The sequence below is a fragment of the Miniopterus natalensis genome, chromosome X, assembly GCF_054644295.1.
Source record: "Miniopterus natalensis isolate mMinNat1 chromosome X, mMinNat1.hap1, whole genome shotgun sequence".
NCBI classification, from domain to species: Eukaryota; Metazoa; Chordata; class Mammalia; order Chiroptera; family Miniopteridae; genus Miniopterus; species Miniopterus natalensis.
The window spans coordinates 44,086,170-44,109,943 of record NC_142103.1 but is presented as its reverse complement, the minus strand read 5'-3'; the positions used below and the strand labels follow the sequence as shown (position 1 = coordinate 44,109,943).

The following is a 23,774-nucleotide window of genomic DNA, read 5'->3' as shown; positions in this document are numbered from 1 at the left end:
AGATGAAGTGGAATAATTTGGGATACCTCCTTCTGTTTAACAATTTTTCCTGAAACTTACATTATATCACTCTGAAATCACTAGTCTCCAGAGGCATGGTCATATATTTTTAAATGAAATAATCCCTCATTCATAGAGAGATTGAGAAAGTAAGTTAAGTAAATCACCTTATCAATGAAAATAATACTACTTAAAAATTTGTCACATATTTTTTCAAGAGATTTAAACGATTTTATATACTTTTAAACATTTATTTTTATACTTTCTCCTTGCAAGGTAAATGATGGCATTGCATTAAAACACGGATCACATGGAATAAATTTTACTGTTAGTCTCTCACCACCTTATGTGTATATTGTAGATTATAATTTGCAAAGCACTATAAAACATATGTGTGTATATACATATATACACGTATGCATGTGTACATTCATACATATATACATATATACATATATATATATTCTCATTTAATCATCACAACAACCCTGGTCAGTATTATTATAATCAAATAAGTTGAGTGATTTGACAGAGATACAAATTTATTTTAATTTCTAAAATGTTTTAAATTACATTTTATGTTCAATATTATTTTGTATTAGTTTCAGGTTTACAGCATTATACAATTATGTACTTTAAAAACTGTTCTCCCTGATATTTCCATTACTCAAATGGCACCATACATAGTTATAACAATATTGCCAACTATATTTCCTATGCTGTATGTTATATGTCCATGACTATATTGTAACTACCAATCTATACTTCCCAATCCCTTCACCTCTTTCACACAGTCCCCCCACCCACCTCTCCCCTGACAATCATCAGTCCCTTCTCTATATCTATAAGCTTGCTTCTGTTTTGTTTGTTCATTTATATTGTTCTTTAGTTTCCACATGTAAGTGAAATAATGTTATTTGTCTTTCTCTGACTTAATTTCACTAAACATAATAACCTCTAGGTCAACCCATGCTGTCACAAATGATAAGATTTCATTCTTTTTTATGGCCCAGTATATTCCATTGTATATACATACTACCACTTTTTTATCCACTCATGTATTGATGGGTACTTGGATTGCTTCCATACCTTGGCTATTGTAAATAACACTGCAGTGAACATGGGGGTGCATATATTCTATCAAACTAGTATTTTGGGGTTCCTTTGGATATATACCCAGAAGTGGAATCAAAGGGTCAAAAGGCAGTTCCATTTTTAATTTTTTTAAGATAGTCCATACTGTTTTCTACAGCAACTGCGCTAATCTGCATTCCTACCAACAGTGCGAGAGGGTTGCCTTTTCTCCACATCCTCTCCAACACTTGTTGTTTGGTGATTTATTGATGATAGCCATTCTGACATGTGTGAGGAGATATCTCATTGATTTTAATTTGTATTTCACTTATGATTAGATACGTTGAGCATCTTTTCCTGTCTGTTGGCCATCTATAGGTACTCTTTGGAGAACTGTCTATCTAGGTTTTTTTGCCCATTTTAATTGGATTATGTATTTGGGTTTTTTTGTGTGTGAATTGAGTTGTATGAGTTCTTTATAAATTTTACATAATAACCCCTTATTATATATATCATTTGCAAATATATTCTATTCAATGGAGCATCTTTCATTTTGTTGATGGTTTCCTTTGCTGTGCAAAAACTTTTTTTTAAAACTTTTTAGTTTGATGTAGTCCCACTTGTTCTTTTTTTGTTATTGTTTGTTTACCATGCCCAAGGACATATAAAAAATATTGCTAAAGGAGAGTTCCAAGATTTTAATGCCTATGTTTTCTTCTATGATTTTTATGGCAATGAGTCTTACATTTAAGTTTTTAATCCATTTTGTGTTTATTCCTGTATATGATGCTGGAAGGTGGTCTGGGTTCATTTTTTTTGCACATATCTACCCAATTTTTCCAACACTATTTATTAAATAGACTATATTTACACCTTTGTATGTTCTTGCCTCCTTTGTCAAATATTAATTGGCCATATAGGCTTAGGTTTATTTCTGTGCTCTCTATTCTGTTCTGTTGATCTATATGTCTGTTTTATTAATATTTCATTTTTATGCTATTTCATTTTATTTTTTCCATCATCATTTATCCTCTCTATGACCTCTTGTACCTCCCTCCACCCCCCTTCCTCCTGCCAGTACCATGCTATTTTACTGCAATGGCCTTATAGTATAGTTTGATATCAGGTAGCATGATTCCTCTAGCTTTGTTCTTCTTAAGATTTCTGTGGCTATTAGAGGTCTTTTGTGGTTCCATACAAAATTTTTTATTTGTTCTAGTTCTGTGAAATACGCCAGTGGTACTTTGATAAGAATTGCATTGAATCTGTATATTTCTTTGGGTAATAGGGACATTTTAACAATGTTAATTATTCTTATCCATGGGCATGATATATTCTTCCATTTATATGTTTCTTTTTCAATTTCATTCTTCAGTGTTTTATAATTTTTCAAGTAATGTCTTTTACCTCCTTGGTTAAATTTATTCCTAGGTATTTTTTATTTTTAATTCATTTGTAAATGGGATTGTTTTCTTAGTTTCCATTCCTGATTGTTCATTATTGGGGTATAAAAATACAACCAATTTCTGGAGATTAGTTTTGTATCCTGCTACTTAACCGAATTTATTAATCAGTTCCAGTATTTTTTTTGTTAAATAATTAGAGTTCTCTATATACAATCATGTCATGTGCAAATAATGACAGTTTTACTCTTCCTTTCCAACTGGGATGCCTTTTATTTCTTCTTCTTGTCTGATTACTGTGGCTAGGACTTCCAGTACTATGTTGAATAAGAGTGCTGAAAGTGGACATACCAGACTTGCTCCTGAACTTAAGGGAAATGCTTTTAGTTTTTTCCCATTGAGTATGATGTTAGCTATGGGATTGTCATATATGTCCTTTATTATGTTGAGAAAGGTTCCCTCTATTCCCACATTGCTGATTTATCATAAATGGGTGCTGGATTTTGTCAAAAGCTTTTTCTGCATCTATTGAAATGATCATATTATTTTTATCCTTCATTTTGTTTATGTGGGATATAACGTTAACTGATTTGCATATATTGTATCAACCTTGCATCCCAGTAATAAACTCAAGTGATCATGGTGTTTGACCTTTTTAATGTATTGCTGGCTTTGGTTTGATAATATTTTGTATTGTATTTTAGCATCTATGTTCATTGGGGATATTGGCCTATAAGTCTCTTTCTTTGTAGTGTCTTTATCTGGTTTTGGAATTAGGATAATGCTGGCTTTGTAAAATGAGCTTGGGAGTTTTATCTCCTCTTCAATTTTTTGAAATAGTTTGAGAAGAATTGGTGTTAGTTCTTCTATGAATGTTTGGTAAAATTCACCTGCGAAGCCATCGGATCCAGGACTTTCATTTATTGGGAGTTTTTTTATTACTACTTCATTTTCACTAGTTGTAATCATTCTGTTCAGATTGTTTTATTCTTCTTTATTCAATTTTGGAAGACGATATATTTTGATGAATTTATCTATTCTTCCAGATTGTTCAATTTGTTGGCATATAGTTGTTTGTAATATTTTCTTATAATCCTCAGTATTTCTGTAGTGTCAGTTATTACTTCTCTCTTTCATTTCTGATTTTATTTATTTGGGCCCTCTCTCTTTGTTTTTCAGTGAGCCTGGTTAAAGGTTTATCAATCTTGTTTATCTTTTCAAAGAAACAGAGTAACTAAAGAATTTATATGCATATATACACAACCCAAGGACATGGACAATGGTGGGGAGAGGGACTGGGGAGGGGGAAGGAGCAGGGTGGAGCGGGTCACTGGGGAGAAAAAGGGACATCTGTAATATTTTAAACAATAATAAAATTAAAAAAAAAACACACAGATCTTGGTTTTATTGATCATTTATAATCTTGTTTTAGATTCTATAATGATTATTATTGCTCTTATCTTTATTATTTATTTTCTTCTACTCATTTTGGGCTTTGTTTGTTGTTCTTCTGGTTCCAGTAAGGGTAAGATTAGATTGTTTTGAGATTTTTTTGTTTGTTTTTTGCGGTCAGCCTATAATGTTATGAATTACCCTCTTAAGGACTGTTGTTGCTGTGTCATAGATTTTGGCTTGTTGTGTTTTCATTTTCTTTTTTTTTTTTTCTCAAGGTATCTTTTGATTTCTTTCCTTATTTCATTGTTACCCCATTCACTGTTTAGTATGTTATTTAGCCTCCATGTGTTTCTTGGGTTCTTTTTGTTTTTTTCTTGTAATTGCTTTCTCATTCATAACATTGTGATCAGAGAAGATGTTTGATATGATTTCAATCTTCTTAAATTTATTGAGGCCTGTTTTCTGTCTTAACATGTTGTTAATCCTAAGAAATGTTCCATGTGTACTTATATAAAATGTATATTCTGCTTCTTTGGGGTGAAATGCTCTGAAGATATAAATTAAATTCATCTGATCTGGTGTGTTATCTCTTATTGATTTTCTCTCTGGAAGATCTATCCATTGATGTCAGTGGGGTTCTAAAACCCCCTACTATGAATGTATTACTGTCAATATTTTTCTATGTCCATCAAGATCTGCCTTTTTTTTTTTAAATTTTATTATTGTTTAAAATATTACAGATGTCCCTTTTTCTCCCCAATGACCCGTTCCGCCCCGTTCCTTCCCCCTCCCTCAGCCCCTCTCCCCACCATTGTCCATGTCCTTGGGTTGTGTATATATGCACATAAATTCTTTGGTTACTCTCTCCCCCTCCACCTACCCGCCCTCCTCCATCTCTCTGACATTCATCAGTCTCATCTATGCTTCGATGTCATTGAATCTATTCTCTTCATCAGTTTATTAAGTTCGTTAGATTCCACGTATAAGAGAGATCATGTGATATTTGTCTTTCGCTGCCTGGCTTATTTCACTTAGCATAATATTCTCCAGGTCCATCCATACTGTCCCAAAGGGTACGAGATTCTTCTTCTTTACAGCTGCATAGTATTCCATGGTGTAAATGTCCCACAGCTTTTTTATCCACTCATCTACTGATGGGCACTTGGGCTGTTTCCAGATCTTAGCTATTGTAAACTGTGCTGCTATGAACATCGGGGTACATATATCCTTTCTGATGAATGTTTCAGGATTCTTAGGATACATTCCTAGGAGTGGAATCACTGGGTCAAACGGCAGCTCCATTTTTAATTTTTTGAGGAACCTCCATGCTGTTTTCCATAGTGGCTGCACTAGTCTGCATTCCCACCAGCAGTGTACTAGGGTTCCCCTGTCTCCACATCCTCGCCAGCACATGTTGTTTGTTGATTTGTTGATGGCAGCCATTTTGACAGGTGTGAAGTGGTACCTCATTGTGGTTTTAATTTGCATCTCTCTGATGATTAGCGACGTCGAGCGTTTTCTATATGGAACCAAAAAAGACCCCAAATAGCTGCAGCCATCTTAAGAAAAAAGAACAGAATGGGAGGGATCACATTACCAGACTTCAAAGTGTATTACAAAGCCACTGTAATCAAAACGGCCTGGTATTGGTACAACAACAGGCATATAGATCAATGGAATAGTACAGAGACCCCAGAAATAGACCCATGCCATTATGGTCAGTTAATATTTGACAAAAGAGGCAAGAGTATCCAATGGAGTAAGGACAGTCTCTTCAAGAAGTGGTGCTGGGAAAATTGGACAGATACATGCAAAAGAATGAATCTAGACCACCAACTTTCACCATACACAAAAATAAACTCAAAATGGATAAAAGACTTAAATGTAAGCCACGAAACCATAAAAATCCTGGAAGAAAACATAGGCAGTAAAGTCACAGACATCCCATGTAGTGGACTTTTCACTGATACATCTCCTAGGGCAAGAGAAACAAAGGAAAAAATAAACATATGGGACTATATCAAACTAAAAAGCTTCTGCACAACAAAAGAAAACAGCCTCAAAATACAAAGGAACTCCACTGTCTGGGAAAACATATTTGCCAAGGATGAATCTGATAAGGGACTAATTTCCAAAGTGTACAAATAACTCATAGCACTCAGCAAGAGGAAGACAAACAACCCAATTAAAAAATGGGCTAAAGGACTTAAATAGACAGTTCTCCAAAGAGGACATATGGGTGGCTAAGAGACGCAAGATCTGCTTTTTATATTTAGATGTTCCTATGTTGAGTACATAAATGTTTACAAGTGTTACATCCTTTAGTTGGATTGCTCCCTTTATCATTATGTAGTGTCCTTCTTTGTCCTTTAGTTTTTTTTTACCTTCAGAGTTTATCTTGTGTTCTTTTTAGCCCAGACCACAAGTAACATTGAATACACTAGTTTAAAAATAATGAGTAAATGACAACACCACAGCATAAAAATGTAAATAAAAAATCACTGTCCCAAGGGCCATACATGATATTCAAATGTACATGTCTTATTAGTGGTGGTCTAAATATGCTGGCAGATGCTAAAATGTAAGTTTTATTATTTCAGAGTAAAGTTGTCTATTCTTAACAAATTTGCAGAGCTAAGAATGATTACTAATGGTTGATCAAGTGAATCAATGATACATCTATCAACAAAGGAAAAAATACATTTAGACTAGGGGAATTTGCACTACTGTGCAGAAACTATAAATCATAATGTTTAGTTCAATATAACACTAGATAATAGTTAACACAGTTTCAAAGAAATAATTTGTACATAACGCCAAATATATTCAGGAATGTGTCAAAGGAAGACATTGCTAGGATAAACATACATCTGGTTTCCCCAAAATAGTAATGCGTTTCTCAGCTTATGATCTGTACCAGCCTTCCTTCCTTCCTCTCTGAGTCCTCATACTTTTTTCATGAACAATGAGATATGGTGGAGTGATGCTACCAAACTTGAACCTTCATATCTCAATCCAAATTTCAGAAGGAAAATACAAATGAGCTGCTAATAGTAAGAATATGCTTTATATATTCTAATTTTATTATATGTTTTTTGGTTGGTGCACGTCCAAACAAAATTTGAAAATAAATAACCTCAGCAATGTCTGAGCTCTCACATACTTAATATAAAATTTTATTTTTTAAAGTAAGATTTAACCACCCAAATGAATTTAATGTAAGTAAAACTAATTTTTAACATTAAAATTGCCTTATTTCCTCATTATTTCTTTGAGAAAGTTATTCAAAGTTTAACTCTAATAAAAATCTCTCTTCTGAACATATTCAATAAGGTTTGTGTTATTATGCAACAGTCAAAAATTATCTGTTTATATACATGTGGTTTTATATCTGGGCTGTCTATTCTGTTCCACTAATCTGTGTGTCTGTTTCTGTGCCAGTACCATGCTGTTTTGATTACCATAGCTCTGTAGTATGATTTGAAGTCAGGTAGTGTGATACCTCCAGCTTCGTTCTTTTTTCTCAGGATTGCTTTGGCCATTCAGGGTTGTTTGTGGTTCCTTACAAATCTGATGATTGCTCATTCTATTTAAAAAATGACATTGGTATTTTGATAGGGATTGCATTAAATCTGTATATTGCTTTGGGTAATATGGCCATTATAACTATGTTGATTCTTCCAATCCATGAACATGGGATATTTTTCCATTTTGTGTCTTTTTCAATCTCTTTTAATAATGCTTTGTAATTTTCAATATATAGGTCTTTCACATTCTTTTTTAAGTTTAGTCTTAGGTATTTTATTATTTTGGTTGTAATTGCAAAAAGAATTGCTTTTTTCATTTCATTTTCTGAAGTTTTATTGTTAGTATACAGGAAGGCAATGGCTTTTTTACACTGATTTTGTTTCCTGCAACTTTACTGTATTTATTTATTGTTCCTAATAGGTTTTGATGGAATCTTTAGGGTTTTCTAAATACAAAATCTTGTCATCTGTAAAAAGTGATAGTTTTTCTTCATCCTTCCCTATTTGGATGCCTTTTATTTCTTTCTCTTGTCTCATTGCTCTGGCTAGGACTTCCAGAACTATGCTGAGTAAGAGTGGTGAGAGTGGACATCCTCATCTTGTTCCTGATCTTAAAGGAAAAACTTTCAGCTTTTCATCATTGACTATGATATTGGCTGAGGGTTTATTGTATATAGCCTTTATTATATTAAGATACTGTCAAGAACCAGCCTGAAAGACGAACAAACCTGAGTTCGAGCGGTAGGAATTAAAGAGACAAACGCAGTTATGGGATCAGGAGGGCTGCCCTCCAATGAGGTGCAGCACCAAATGGCTTCAGTGCCTTTATTATATAGTGAGTAACAAACAACTGGTAAGGAAGTGAGGGTGATACAAAGTAGTTCTTTCATGGCTGCACAAACACACTTTCAGCCTAAACATTCTGCCTCCTGCATGAGCTCAGACCTTTGTAACTATCTTCATTTTGGTTCCCCACAGGAACCTGTGGGGAGGGTTGAGTCCCTGGCTCCAGGCCCTCAGACTACATGGACCATGTCCAGACACGTAGCGGGCTCTCAATATCAACGGTAATTGTGGGGAGGGTCGAGTCCCTGACTCCAGACCCTCAGGTGGCGTGGACCATGTGCAGACACATCACCGACTCCCAACAAGATACTTTCCTTCTATTCCTATTTTATTAAGTGTTTTAATCATAAATGGATGTCATATCTTATCAAATGCATTTTCTCCACCTATTGATAAGACCATATCATTTTTATCCTTTTCTTTTGTTAATGTGGTGTATTACATTGATTGATTTATGTATGTTGAACCATCCTTGTGCCCCTGGAATGAACCCCACTTGATCATGATGTATTATTTTTTTTGATGTACTGCTGTATTCGATTTGCTAGTATTTTGTTTAGGACTTTTGTATCTGTACTCATTAGAGATATTGGGCTGTAGTTTTCTTTTTTTGTGTTATCCTTGCCAGGTTTTGGTATCAGGGTTATATTGGCCTCATAAAGTATGTTAGGAAGTATTGCCTCGTCTTCAATTTTTTTTATGGGTTTGAGGAGAATGTATTTTAACTCTTCTTTGAACATTTGGTAGAATTCACTGGTGAAGCCGTATGGTCCTGGACTTTTGTTTTTGGGTAGGTTTTTCATGGTTGTTTCAATTTCCTTGTTGCTGATGGTTCTATTTATATTTTCCAATTCTTCATGATTTAGTCTAGGAAGGTTATGTATTTCTAGGAACTTATCTATTTCTTCTATGTTATTGAATTTGGTGGCATATAGTCTTTCATAATATTCTAGTATAATCCTTTGTATATCTGTGATGTCTATGGTCACTTCTCCTCCCCCATTTCTGATTTTGTTTACATGGATCTTTTCCCTTTTTTCCTTAGTGAGTCCATTCCAGGGGTTTGTCAGTTTTATTAATTTTTTCAAAGAACCAGCTCTTTATTAATTTTTGTATAGTATTTTTGTTCTCTATTTCATTCAATTCTGTTCTAATTTTTATCATTTCCTTTCTTCTGCTGACTTTGTGTTGCTTTTTTTCTTTTTCTAGTTCTATAAGATGTGATGTTAGATTGTTTACTTGGGATTTCTCTTGTTTCTTGAGATAGGTCTGTAATGATATAAACTTCCCTCTCATTACTCCTTTTGCTGCATACCAGAAGTTTTGATATGTTGTACTGTCATTCTCATTTGCCTCCATATATCTTTTGATCTCATCTTTTCTTTTTCTTTGATTCAGTCATTTTTTAGTAGTATGTCATTTAATCTCCATGTATTTGTGGGTTTCTTTACTTCCTTTTTTGCAGTTGATTTCTAATGTCAAGGCATCGTGGTCAGAGGATATGCTTGGTATGATTTCAATCTTCTTGAATTTGTTGAGGTTAGTTCTGTGACCCAACATATGGCCTATCCTTGAGAATGCTCCATGTGCACTGGAAAAGAATGTATAATCTGATGTTCTGTGATGAGAGGTTCTGTAAATTCTAATTATGTCCATTTGGTCCAGTGTTTCATTTAAAACTGATATTTCTTTGTTGATTTTCTGTTTGGTTGACCTGTTTAGAGCTGTCAGTGGAGTATTAAACTCCCCAACTATGATTGTGTTTTAATCTGTTTCTCTCTTTAGTTCTGTGAATAGTTGCTGTATGTATTTCGGTGCTCCCTGGTTGGATGCATATATATTAAGAAGTGCTATGTTTTCTTGATATAGTGTTCCCTTTATCATTATAAAGTGTCCATCTTTGTTTCTTGTTTTCTTTGTTGTCTTGAAATCTATTTTGTCAGATAAGTGTATGGCTGCACCTACTTTTCAGTGGATATTATTTGCTTGGAGAATCATTTTCCCTCCTTTTACTTTGAATCTACCTTTGTCTTTACAGCTCAGATGTGTTTCTTATACTCAGCATATGGTTGAATTTTGTTTTTTGATCCACTGTGCTACTCTGTGCCTCCTTATTGGTGAATTCAGTCTATTTACATTTAGTGTAATTATTGATGTATGAAGATTTCCTGTGGCCATTTTATCTTTTGTTCTCTGGTAGCTCTGTGCCTCTATTGGTTCTTTTCCTTTTTAGCTCTGTCTTTTGTTTTTGTTTGGTGGTGTTTCGTACTTCTTTCCTCTGTGTCCTCTTTTTTTAGCTATGTGTCCAGGTTTGGGGATTTTCGAGTGTGGTTGCCATTAGGTTTATAAAAAATAAAGTTGCATATATACAATAGATTTTTACTTTTTCTTTTGAGTGCATCTGATGTTCATTCTCCTTTGCCAGTTCAGCCCTTTCCCCTTTCTGCTTTCATGTCTTTGGTTTTACAAATTATCCCTGTTTCTGCTGTAAAGTGTTTGGTGATCTTACTCATAGTGTTGTAAACTTATGTTCTTTATTTCAGGTAGAATAACTCCCTTAAGTGTTTCCTATAATGGAGGTTTTCTAGTGATAAATTTTCTCAGCTTCCTTATGTCTGGGAATGTCTTCATTTCTCCTTTATATTTAAAGGATAATTTTGCTGGATATGCTATTCATGTTTGGTAATTTCTCTCTTTAAGAAGTTTGAATATTTGGTTCCACTCTCTTCTGGCTAGTAGATTTCTGCTGAGAAGATGGATGGAATTCTGATAGGTTTTCCTTTGTAGGTCACTTCTTTCTTTTCTCTGGCTGCTTTGAGAATTTTTCCTTTGTCATTATTTTTTTTAAATTTATCATTTTTGTTGAAAGTATTACAGGTGTCCCATTCCCCCACCCCACTTGACCCCCTCCACCTCGCTCCCACCCCCTCCAGAGGCCTTCACCCTGTTATTGACTGCGTGATTGGGTTATGCATATATGCCTATAACTTTTTTGGATAATGTCTTCCCACCTTCCACCCCCCTTCCCTCTATCCTCTGAAATATGATGGGCTGTTGCATGTGTCAATGTCTCTGGCTTTATTTATTTTATCATATTCTTTTTGTTCATTAGCTTCTTCTTAAAGAAGACCCTTCAACATTTCCTTTAGTGCTGGTCTGATGGTGATGAACTCCTTTAGCTTTTTCTTATCTGTGAAGCTCTTTATCTGACCTTCAGTTCTAAATGATAGCTTTGCTGGGTAGAGCAATCTTAGTTGTAGTTCCTAGTTTTTTATCACTCTGAATATTTCTTGCCACTCCCTTCTGGCCTGCAAAGTTGCTGTTGAGAAATCAACTGACAGTCCTGTGGGTGCTCCCTTGTAGGTAACTAACTGCTTTTCTCTTGCTACTTTTAAGATTCTCTCTTTGTCTTTAACCTTTGGCATTTTAACTATGATGTGTCTTGCTGTGGGCTTCTTTTGGTTCCTCTTGTTTGAGACCCTTTTTGCTTCCTGGACTTGTAAGTCTATTTTTTTCCTCAGGTAGGGGAAGTTTTCTGTAATTATTTTTTCAAATAGGTTTTCAGTTTCTTCCTCTCTTTCGTCTCCTTCTGGTTCCCCGATAATATGAATGTTGGGCCGCTTGAAATTGTCCCAGAGGCTCCTTAAACTATCTTCATATTTCTGGAATCTTTTTGCTCTTCTGGTTGGGTGTTTTTTGTTTCCTCATATTCCAAATTGCTGATTTGATTCTCAGCGTCCTCTATTCTACTGTTGATTCCCTGTAAATTATTCTTCATTTCAGTTCGTGTAGCCTTCATTTCAAATTGGTACTTTATTATGTCATCGATGGTCTCAGTTGTTTTCGTAATACTCTTAATAATATGCTTGAAAATTCTTATAACCAAAATTCTTAACTCTGTATCTAGTAGCTTGCTTGATTCCATTTCATTTAGTTCCTTTTCTAAAGATTTCTTCTTTTCTTTCCTTTGTGACATGTTTCTTTGCCTCCACATTTTGGCTGCTTCCAGGTGCTTGTTTCTATGTTTTAGGTAGAGCTGCTGTGTCTCCTGGAATTTGTAGAGTGGCTTTGTATAGTAGGTGTCCTATAGGGTCCAGTGGCTCAGCTTCCCCAGTCACCTGAGCTGGGACTTCTAGATTCTCCCCTGTGTGGGCTGTGTGCTGTGACCTGTTGTAGGTAAGCCTTGGTGGCTGCTGGCATCACTGGGATGAATTGACCCCCAGGCCAATAGGCTTTGGGGACCAGCTGCAACTATAGCCAAAGAGCTGCTGTGCTGGACACATCCCTATGGAGCAGAATTTACTTCAGTGGAGCTGTGATGTTCACCAAGTGTGCCCCTTGAGTGTGTCACTCGTGGATGTGGTAGGGTTATAATCCAGTGTGGTGGAGTCTGACCACCAGGTGCACTGTCTCTGGGGTTTCCTGGGAGGTGCAAAGTCAGCCTCTGCCAGTGCCTTGCCCAGGCCCACCCAGCATGAGCTACACAGCAAACCATAATTGGCTGCTACTTGTCCTGGGCTTGGCATTGTCCAGGAGAGTCCAAGCTATGAACCAATGCAGACTGCCACTGGTGCCAGGCCTAGGACCACTTATCAAGACGTATGAAGCACGCTGCTGCTTGTTTGAGAGATTTTAGGAAAGTCCTAAGCATAAGGCTCCAGAGGCCACTTGCACAGAAAAGCCACTGGGAATAACTCTAATGAGCTTGCAAGTAAGGAGGGGCGAGGTCTCTGGGAATCACCAGGGTGAGGCCAAAGGTGTGAATCAGGTTGATGGAGATTCAGAAATTGTACTTGCATGCAGGCTCTGTGTAGGGAGGGCTCCTCAAAGGAGCAATTGCCTCTGCTTGCTCTTCTGTCTGGGAGAAAGCTGCCCCTCCAGCTCTCGACCTGATTCCAGGCAAGTTAGCTCCTCCTTGAATGTCCCAGGTTCCTTTCAAGCTGCTGTCCAGCTCTGGAGCTCAGAGGGAGGGCGTCTGAGTGAGTCCATGCTCCAGCCTTTTAAGAGGAGCTGCCTGGGACTCCAGCACCCTCACGACCCGCAGAGACAGTCCCCGCTGGTTTTCACAGCCCAAAGTTGTGGGGATTTTTCTTCCCGGGCCTGGAGCCCTGGGCTGGGGGTCCTGATGTGGGGCTGGGACCCCTCACTCCTTCAGGAAACCTCCAACACCAAGATATCCCAACCAGGTTTAAGCCGCGGCACTGGGTGTGGGCTCATGACTGCATCTCTATGATTCAGCCCTGGTCTGCCAGCGTCTTGGCCTTTCCTACTGGTCTCAATGCTTCTTCAGTTCCCTAGTTGTAAGGCTTCTGTTCAGCTAGATTTCAGGAGATTCTGAGTAATGGTTGTTTTGTATTTTAGTTGTAATTTTGCTGTAGTTGTGGGAGGTGGCGGGTACAGCTGTTACCTATGCCGCCATCTTGTGTCCTCCCTCTGTCATTCATTTTTGGCAGTTATAATACAATGAGCCTTGAAGAGGGCCTTTTTGGATAGAAGTAACTAGGTGTTCTGGTGCTTCTTAGATTTGAGGATCTAGTTCTTTCCACACGTTTGGGAAGTTCTCATCTACTATTTGTTTAAATAGTCTCTGTTCCCTTGTTCCCTTGTTCTTCAGGAATGCCTAAAATTCTAATATTGCTTTTTCTGATGGAGCCAGATAGTTCTCATAGAGTCCTTTCATTTTTCTTTATGCACTGGTCTCTCTCTTCTTTCCTCTGTGTCATTTCTGGATTCCTGTCTTCAATATCACTAATTCTTTCCTCCATCTGGTTGGCTTTGTTTTCTATGCTTAGTAGCTCATTCCTAATGTTAACTGCATGCTTCATTTCCAGGATTTCTGTTTGGTTCTTTTTTAAAGTTTCAATCTCTTTGGTAAAGTATTCGTTTTGTTCATTGATTTGTTTTCTGACAGCACTGAATTTCCTGTATGTATTTTCTCACATCTTGTTGAGTATTTTCAGAACTGCAGTCTTGAAATCTGTCATTTGTAACACATATTTCCATGTGTTCCAGCTTGCTTTCTGTGGATTTTTCATTTTCTTTCTGATCATCCTTATTACCATTGTTGTTGATGGTATTTGCTCCCCTCCATCTGGGCATTAATGTCCTGTCTATAGCAGCATTCTCTGAAGAGGTATTTTTACTATTTCCTAGTAGATGGCATTGAATCAAAATTTTTTTTTTACCTCTGTGATCTCCCAGATTTGACCTACAGGGGCTTTGCTAAGACAGTACAGTCATGCCGTTTGGAGGTGGGATGTTTTTTGCCCTCACAGTAATGGAGGCCCCACCTCCTTGGTGTCCCGCCCCAAACACCAAACCCAAGTATCAGTCACAGAGAGAAACAGTGCTTCCACTGCAATAGCCCTTGGTTTATAGATAAAACATTCCTCGACCCAACAGTGAGGGCAATGGGAAGTTCAGTTTTGGCAGCCCAAGGTGCAGCAGAGCTCTGTGGTTCTGTTTCTTTTTCAGAAACACCCCCGCCCCACCATGGAGAGCCATGAGGCAGAAACCCTGCATTCTATCAGGTGTCTGCTGGCTAAGTCACTGTTCACTCTGCTTTCTCTGCTGGGCTGCCCAGCTCAGCTCTCTATTCCTCCCAGCCAGCTAAAGGAATTACAGGGGATCGCCAGCTTCCTCCCCTCTCTTGGCTGCTCCCTGAGCTCCCAGCTGTAGGGCTGATTCTGAGGTCTTCTCCCTTCTCTTCTCCTTGCTTATTCCCTGTTGCCCACCTTTAGATGTTTCAGTGTGCTGGTCTCTCAGGTGTGCCTCTGTGTTGAGTAGGAAATTCTTTGTTGAGTTATAGTTGGTTAATTTGTTGAAATTTCAGGGGAGAAGCCAAGGATATCTCTCATGCAGCCATTCCTCTGATGTCACTCTGTCTCTTTTATAGCCTTTGTTTTATACTCTGTTTTGTCTGATATAAGTATTGCTACCCAGCTTTAAAAAAATTTTTATTTGCATGAGATGTCTTTTTCCATCCCTTCACTCTCATCCTCCTGTGTGAGTCTTTTGTTCTGAGGTAGGTCTCTTGTAGACAGCATATATATGGGTCTTGTTTTCTTATCCATTCAGCCACCCTATATCTTTTGATTAGAGCATTTAAGCCATTTACATTTAAAGTGATTATGGATATATCCATATTCCCTGCCATTTTATACTTTATAACTATGTTTCTTTCTTCTCCTTCTTCTCCTCCTCCTCCTTCTTCTTCCTGAAAATCCTTTAACATTTATTGTAATGCTGGTTTGTTGGTACTTAACTCCTTTACCTTTTTCTTGTCTGGGAAGTCTTTTATTTCTCCAATTTTAAATGGTATCCTTGATGGGTAAATTAGTCTTGGTTGTAGGTACTTGTTTTTCATCACTTTAAATATTTTATGTCAATCCTCCTGACCTAAAAAGTTTCTGTTGAGAAATCTACTTAGTCTTTTGAGAGCTCTCTTGTAGGCAAGTCTTTCTCTTGCTGCTTTTAATATTCTCTCTTTGTCTTTAACCTTTGCCATTTTAATTATGTTTCTTGTGTGGGCCTCTTTGGGTTCATCTTTTTTTGTAATCTCTGTGCTTCCTGGTCTTATGTGTCTTTTTCCTTCACCAGATTAGGAACATTTTCTTGACTGAGATACAAATTTTTAAAATGGTCAAAGCCAACCCTTAAACCTATGACTTCTGACTCACATTTCAATTCTTTTTCAGTAAATGACACCTCCTGCCAACCCTACTTATAAAATATGAAAGTTGGCATAGAGAATTATATTCATACATGAGACACTCAGTACATAAATTATGCAACCCAGCCTAGGTTCTGATTTGTAATCTGCAATATGCTTATACTTTATTTATTTGTTTTTTTATTGTTCAAAATATTACAGATGTCCCCTTTTTTCCCCATTGACCCCCTCCATCCTGCACCCACTCCCTGCCCCAGGCCTCCACCACACCATTGTCTGCGTCCATGGGTTATACATATATGCATATAAATTCTTTTGTTAATCTCTCCTCATCCACCCACCCTCCCACCCCCACCTTTTGCTGAGATTCATCAGTCTGTTCCATGCATCTATGTCACTGAATCTATTTTGTTCATTAGTTTATTATGTTGTTTAGATTCCACATATAAGTAAGATCATGTGATAGTTGTCTTTCTGTGCCTGGCTTATTTCACTTAGCATAATATTCTCCAGATCCATCCATACTGTCCCAAAGGGTACGAGATCCTTCTTTTTTACAGTTGCATAGTATTCCATGGTGTAAATGTTCTACAGCTTTTTATCCACTCATCTATGGATAGGTGCTTGGGCTGTTTCTAGATCTTAGCTATTGTAAAGCAATATGCTTATACTTTAAATTCACATTTCTATAATCTAGGAAGCTGGTGGGAAAGCAAGAGGGGTCACTCTCAATGAAAATATTTATTTTGCTAAGAATAGAAGACAATTTTTTGAAATGGATAGATTAATAGATATGATAAAAATACAGTAAATTGTAGAAGGGAGATTATAAATCATTATCCAGGTAAATCTAGGTCTACTTGTAAACTATTTCCTTGGCATAATTCACCATAGAGACAAAATAGTTTTTATCATTGTTGGTCCAAATAATATATATACAGGAATGAGTATCTTTTTAGCACCTGTCAGCTTCTCAAGTAAGAAAGGAAAGTGACATTTTCACCCCAGCTAGTGTGACTCAGTTTGCTGGAGTGTCGTCCCATACACAGAAAGGTTGCAGGTATGATACCGGATCAGTGCACTTGCCCAGGTTTCAGGTTCAATCCCTGGTCAGGGTGCATATGGGAGGCAACTGACTAATAATTCTCTCTCACATCAGTGTTTCTCTGTCACAGCAATGCTTCTCTCCCCCCCCCTCTCAAAAATCAATAAAAACATGTCCACAGGTGGGGGTTAAAAAAAAAAAAAAGACATTTTCTAAGTGATAAATATTAGAAGATGCAAATTAGGTTTAGTCCAAGTTTTTTCTTACTGGCTATGTTTTCTTTCCTTATGGAGATCCAAAATCATCAACTGGTATCCAACTTCCTTTCACTGCCCAGGGTGAAAGAGTGGAAAGTTGTAAATTTGAGATTGACCAAAGAACTTATATGCATGTATGCATAACCCATGAACAGACAATAGTGTAGTGAAGGTCAGGGGAAGGGACGGGAGTGGGGTGGAGGAGGCCAATGAGGGGGAAAGGAGAATATCTATAATATTTTTAGCAATAAAGATAAATTAAAAAATAATAATAATAAATTTGAATTTTGGGTTCTGCTCAATATTAAGCAAATGCACTCTGTCTTGTTTCTCATCTTCCAACTAAATTAAGAAGGAATGAGAATGGCATATTAATGTCCAAAGCTAGGTTTAGTGCTTTTCTGATCCCATTATCAGCATCACTATCAGAAACACAACAAAGGCCATGCTGTAAAATAAATGTTGGTGCTTACTGAACTTATTTAATGGCATAAATTATGGCTTGACTAAAAAGCATGAAACAAAATACAGACCACATTCTGAGTAGAATTTGTGTTATTTTAATTGATTTATTTGGAATATGTCTCAATTTGTTTAGCTCACTGAGGAAAAACAGTGAGCCATGACAAATGCCAGGAAAATAATACCTTTTTTTCTTCTTCTTTCTTTTTCTGGTCTTTTTCTTTGTTATGCATAAAGTGCTACCATTTTGAAAAAACCAATGTGACAGAGTTCTAAAAATGATTGTGCTAGATAGAACAGATTTTAATACTTTCCCTCTTTGATGTATTTCTGGAGGTCAATCACATTCTTCATCCCTTACTATGGAACATTTAAGGGATAGTACTATTTATCACTTCAATTTATTCCCTATTACTTTTTATTACCCTTTACAGTAAACCATTAACTTTTAATTAGAGACTTTTTTTTCTTTGTTTACCAGGAAGAAAATTGTGTTCTAGGAGGAAAAGGCATTCATAAAATTTGTACACTGTAAATTTCAAATTAATCTTAGTCCATGTTTACTTAGGACAAGAAATATAATAAGTAATTGTGTATTTTTGAGGCTTTATTAGCAATTAACCAGTGTTCATAATGCTGTCCTGCATTCTCTTTGTAAACAAGGAATGGAACTAGTATTTTTAGTAAGATGGAAAGAATGCTGGAGATGGCTCATGCCATGATTATTTTTACTTATCACTAGGCCGTTGTCCTTCAGCAAATTTTAAAATGTACAGTAACCCTATGTTGGGGAAAAAAAACACAAATGAGGGAGGGAAAATAAGGGTGAAAGTGAGATCAAAGTACACCATTTCAAAATTCACCAGAAAATAGGTAAGGAAATATGTTCTAATAGTTATTGTAACAGTAACAGCAACACCCTTTTCTTATTTTATTCAGGATGAGTTTACCCCATTTCCTAAATTCAGCAACCACACAGTCATTTTTCTTACAAAGAGGCAATGGATAAACCTAGTCCCATGATAATCCTTGCTGTAATTCCTAGTTGTAATGTTAGAATGTTGTACAAGCAAGATTCATTTGATATTGTTAAAGCATATTTATTTTATTTTATACTATTTCTTTAAACTTTGATGGAAGATTAATAATTAGGCAGTTCTGAGACATTTCTTTTCACTCAAGTGATAGAAATCCCTGAAGTTACTTAGAATGTCTAATTCCTGGTAGAAATCAGAGCTTCAACTTCATTCAAAGTTATACCTAATCCCCTCCTAGCTATGGTCTTCTGGAAGCAAGAACTTGCAGTTTGGTAAGGAAGATTCATTTCTTGTTGTCTTTTCTCACTCCTCACCTCTAAGTTTGCTGGATGATTTCTGATCTCAACAGAGTCAAAATGGAGGTAGGAGACTGAGGAGCCAGGTCTGGAAAGCAAAGGGGCCAGGAAGTTTCTTTCTTAATTAATACTATTGTCAGTTGGCTTTGTGCTTTCTGGGCTTGCCTGATAATTATTAAAACTATTCTGTACACACTATATTAGGGGGATTTACATATTCCAAAATATGTTCCATGCTCTTAAAGTATTGATAACCTAATTTGGAAAAGAAAGCGTGATAGCCTAATTAAGAAAATAAGACATCCAATGAAATGAAAGGATCAGATGAGACTATGTTGTTTTGTATCTACCAACATTGCCTAACTATAGGTTTATAAAATAGTGAAGCAACTTAACACTGTCTCGCTACTGCTCCTTCCCCCATTCCTAATACACTCATGAAAGTTCTGTTTCATTTTCCCCCTACCTACTCCCACCCTTTTCTTTTTACCCCTGTGGTCCAAGTTAATGACTTTGATAGTAGATTGCTCCATGATAGAATTTGAATAGGAAGATAGTCATAGTGTGCAGAGAAGCCTAAAAGAGCCAATGTTACCCCAATAAATTCAATTTTTGAAAGTTTCACAAATAAAATTGGAACTCAATTGGGTTCCAAAAGCTGGAAAAAATTTTCTAGACAGAAGTGAAGGTAGGAACTTTTCAATCAAAGGGAAAATATGGAGACAGGAAGGGGGATGGTGCATTGGTATAACAGTTGAGAAACTGGCTGGTTGGTGCATGAAGTTCCAGTTGGGAAAGAATTTAATTTATTCAGTACAGATTTCATAAAATATGTTCTGGGCACTAGGTTTAGGTGAAAGATATGCAAAGAGTATAAAGGCATGGTCTTTGCCCCTTAGACCTCAAATCTTATGTTGTATCACCCTCATTTTCCTCATCTCAAATTGAAAAGATTGGACTAGATTTTATTTAAGATAATATCCAACTCAAAATATTTTCAGACTTGGGGTTAAAAAAATCAACCAATGAATGTATGTATAACCTATGCCATATTTATAACTTTGCACTTTAAATGTACATAGCAACTTACATATTTACCAGTGATAAAATATGCATATGGTACCAGCACGGTTATGTAGTTTTATCTGTAGATTCTTTCAAGTCATTAAGATTAGAATCTATTTTGTTCTTTAAACATTTATTTTTCTTTGTATTTTATCTAAATTGTCTAAATATGATGAGACACCTCATTTTTTCTAAAAAATAGTTTATTTTCAATATTATTTTGCATTGGTTTCAGGTGTACATCAGAATGGCTGCTCTTTAACCATTTAAATCACTGTGTTTTCTCATGATCCTCTTACCTGAAACCAATGTTAAATGTAATCATTTTACGTATTGCTTGGATAAATTTGAGAATTGCTTTTCTTCCCTTATACTCATCAACAATAAATATTTATGTAGTTCTACTCTGTATTTGAAACTGAGCTAAGTGATAAGGATTCAGAATTATGTATAAGTTACAATTCCCCCCATGAGATTTACTAGTAGATAAGTAGGTTAATGGGCCATTATTTATAACTCTTTCCTTTTATTTAATGTTTTAATTTCCTTCCCTAAACTCTTACTGACATTTTAGAATAAAATTCTGTTGTATCAAAATATTAAAATTCACACAGTTCAAATTTTCTTTAGAGAGTTTACCATATTTAAGGAAAATGACAATATGTTCCCTGACCACATATATATATATACAGGATATAAAGAAATTCATGCCTAAAGTGCATTTTGAAATGAATCCACAGTAAATAGATATTTGTGGAAGTCACGATAAGTACTTTTAATATTTACACTGTTTCCCTGTGGTTGCAATTCTGGGAAATAGTTAAACTCTTAGGCTCTTCTGACTTTCCTGAAAGTTCTGTGAATATACAGGGGTGTGCAAAAGTAAGTTTGCAGTTCTGAGTACTCAAAGCACAGAATTTATTCTTGTATTATTATTTATTGATTATTGTATCATTTTCCACATGAACAACTGTAAACATATATGTATAATATATATATAAACATATATATGTATAAACAAATGAACATTCAAAATCTATTACTTCTTTTCACTCATCTGCATGTTGCCTACACCACAATTGAGACTACCTAAAAAATTACACAGTTTTGTACTTTGATGCTAAACACTTGACTCACTCTGCATACAAAAAAATGTACATATTTCATCCTGTTGGTGAATCATGTATATCTTTAATATCTTTTCCTGAATATAAATTTGAATACAAGTACATGAACATTATGGAAATTAAATATTAGAACTGGGTTTATGACGTTGATATTAATGTCATGACTATTTTTCCTTTGTTTTCTTTTTTTCTAGTGCAAGGATATGACTAAAATGTGTCATTATATAATTGCTCTGCCACCTGAACTTACAGGACCAGAAGAGATGCCACCTAGGGTGCAAGTGGTAAGCATTTTTTTAAAAAAGATTTCTCATTGGTATAAAGAATTTAGAAAATATTTGTAAATGTCAATCAAATCCTCTCTAGCACACCAATCATTTATGGGTTTTGGGAGGTTTCCTCCCAGTGTTTCTCAGTGTATACAGTATATAAGATGGTATAGTCACATATTGCAATCCATATAGTCATTATATTAATTTTAAGTGACTATATTATATACCACTGAATTTATATACCATAATTTATTTAATCATTTAATTATTGTTGGATTATTTAGATTGCCACCAGTTTTCAGGTGTTAAAAGTAAAGCTGATATAATTATATTTGTAAGTATAATTATTTTTAACCATTCAAATAATTTCCTTGAATATATTCCTATGATTGTGATGATTGTAGGGACAGCGTGTACCATTATTTTAAGATTATTTGCATTATCAAATTATCTAATGGAAGAATTCTACCAAATTAAATATATTTTCACCAGTATTGAGTTTTATTTCTTTTTCTTATTCCTGCTAGAATTGTAAAATAAAACCTCAGTTTTGTTTTAGTATATATTTAATTGCTTGGACATTTTTCTTATATGCTATATATGTTTCTACTTTTTCTCCATTTCTTTATCTTTATTATTAAAATTATTTTTTTCTAATTTGAAAGTAATAACTGCTCATTATATGAAATGTGGAAAATATAGAAATGCACTTGAATTTTTTAACCATTAACAATATTTGTATATTTTCTTTCAATGTTTCTTCTCTTCATATTTTGCTTATACAATTGTGACATACATATAATATATATACATATATATATAATTTTATCATATGAACATAATTTATTCGATAGCTTCTTTATTGTTGCCATTCAAATTATTTCAAGTTCTTGCTATTACTATTATAGATACTACTTTGATATACATAATTGTGCGTCTTCATGCATAAAGGCTTCTTTTCAAGCTTAGAATTGGAATTACTGGTCCAATGGCTATTAACATTTTTAAGATTTTTACTATAATTAAAAAATTCCTGTCATAAAGGGTTATGTCAGTTTATAGTAGAGATACTAAAGATACTACACCAGCAGCATACATGCATAACCATTTCATTATACTTTTACTATTGAATTATCTAGGTGAAAAAATAGTAATAATCCTGGTCATATTTTATTTCTCTTACAATTAGTGATTAACTTTTCCCATTGTCATATGTATTAGCCATTTTTATTTTCATTTTTGGCTGAATTGCCTGTTCATAATCCTTGTCCATTTGGACACTGGGGTCTTAGTGGTAACTTATGTGCATTTTATATTACTTACACATATATGTTCAAAGTTATTGTAAATATTTTCACACTGCATTGAGATAAGGAATTTTTAAATTCAGAAATGAGCCTGGAGATTACCAGTGAAGTCAGTTGCATAGTTTAAATGCATTATTTTACCCCAATCACAATATGATTGCATTTACCTTAGTATTTATGTGAGTTTCTAGTCTTTTTAAAAAGTAATGTAGTTATGACTTACATCTCCTTAAACAGAGGGAAAATGACTTTCACACTTGCTCCAACAACAAAAATTTTAATATGAAAAAATTTAAAAGCTATTATCTAAAGCTATTAAATGCCATGCTTGTATTTTTAAAATCACTTTTATCTGTTTTCCAGTATTACTTTATTGTTAACATGAAAACATAACAAAGTAGTATTGCAGCAGCACAGAAAACCTAATCTTAGAATAATGATTTAATGAAAGAAAAAAGATAGAGATTTTTAATACAGAATTATTTGGGTTGAAATAGTTAATGACCTGAAAAAAATGGATAAGCTATTACCTTATTGTTCAATTGTATTAAGGATGGGATGTCATTAAACTGTAAACTGCATGCAAAAAGAATGTGAAATTATGTGCTAATGATGAAGTACACAAAGTAATTATTTAAAATATTGAATAATAATTTGACTCTCAGTTGTAGAGTCAGATAGAATATTAACCTTATTATGTAAAATATACAAATCCAAAACATGTTAAGAAATAAATTTCCATAAAAGAGGGAGCAAATAAATTGGAGCAATATTAGAAATAGTATAGGATTAATTTTCTTGAAATCCCCACTTTACCACTGATAAACCTACATATAAACGAACAAGTCATATTTCCTCTCTGAACATCAATTTCTATGTAAAATGCCAGGCTCAAGTGAATGACAAATGAGGTCACTTATAACTCTATGAATCTAATGTCGTTTCACAGGCCCTATGAATCTAATATGGTTTAACTGGACCACTATTTT

The 23,774-nt window shown here is 35.1% G+C and overlaps 1 protein-coding gene across 1 annotated transcript in view; it reads left to right on the top strand.

Annotated features, from left to right (window-relative positions):
- Nucleotides 1–23,774, top strand: part of LOC107530620 (uncharacterized) — a 307,335-nt gene that overhangs the window by 98,457 nt on the left and 185,104 nt on the right. The window contains exon 4 of the mRNA XM_087813362.1: nt 21,401–21,490. Within this exon, the coding sequence (XP_087669488.1) occupies nt 21,401–21,490 (90 nt within the window). The remainder of the gene's footprint in view (nt 1–21,400; nt 21,491–23,774) is intronic.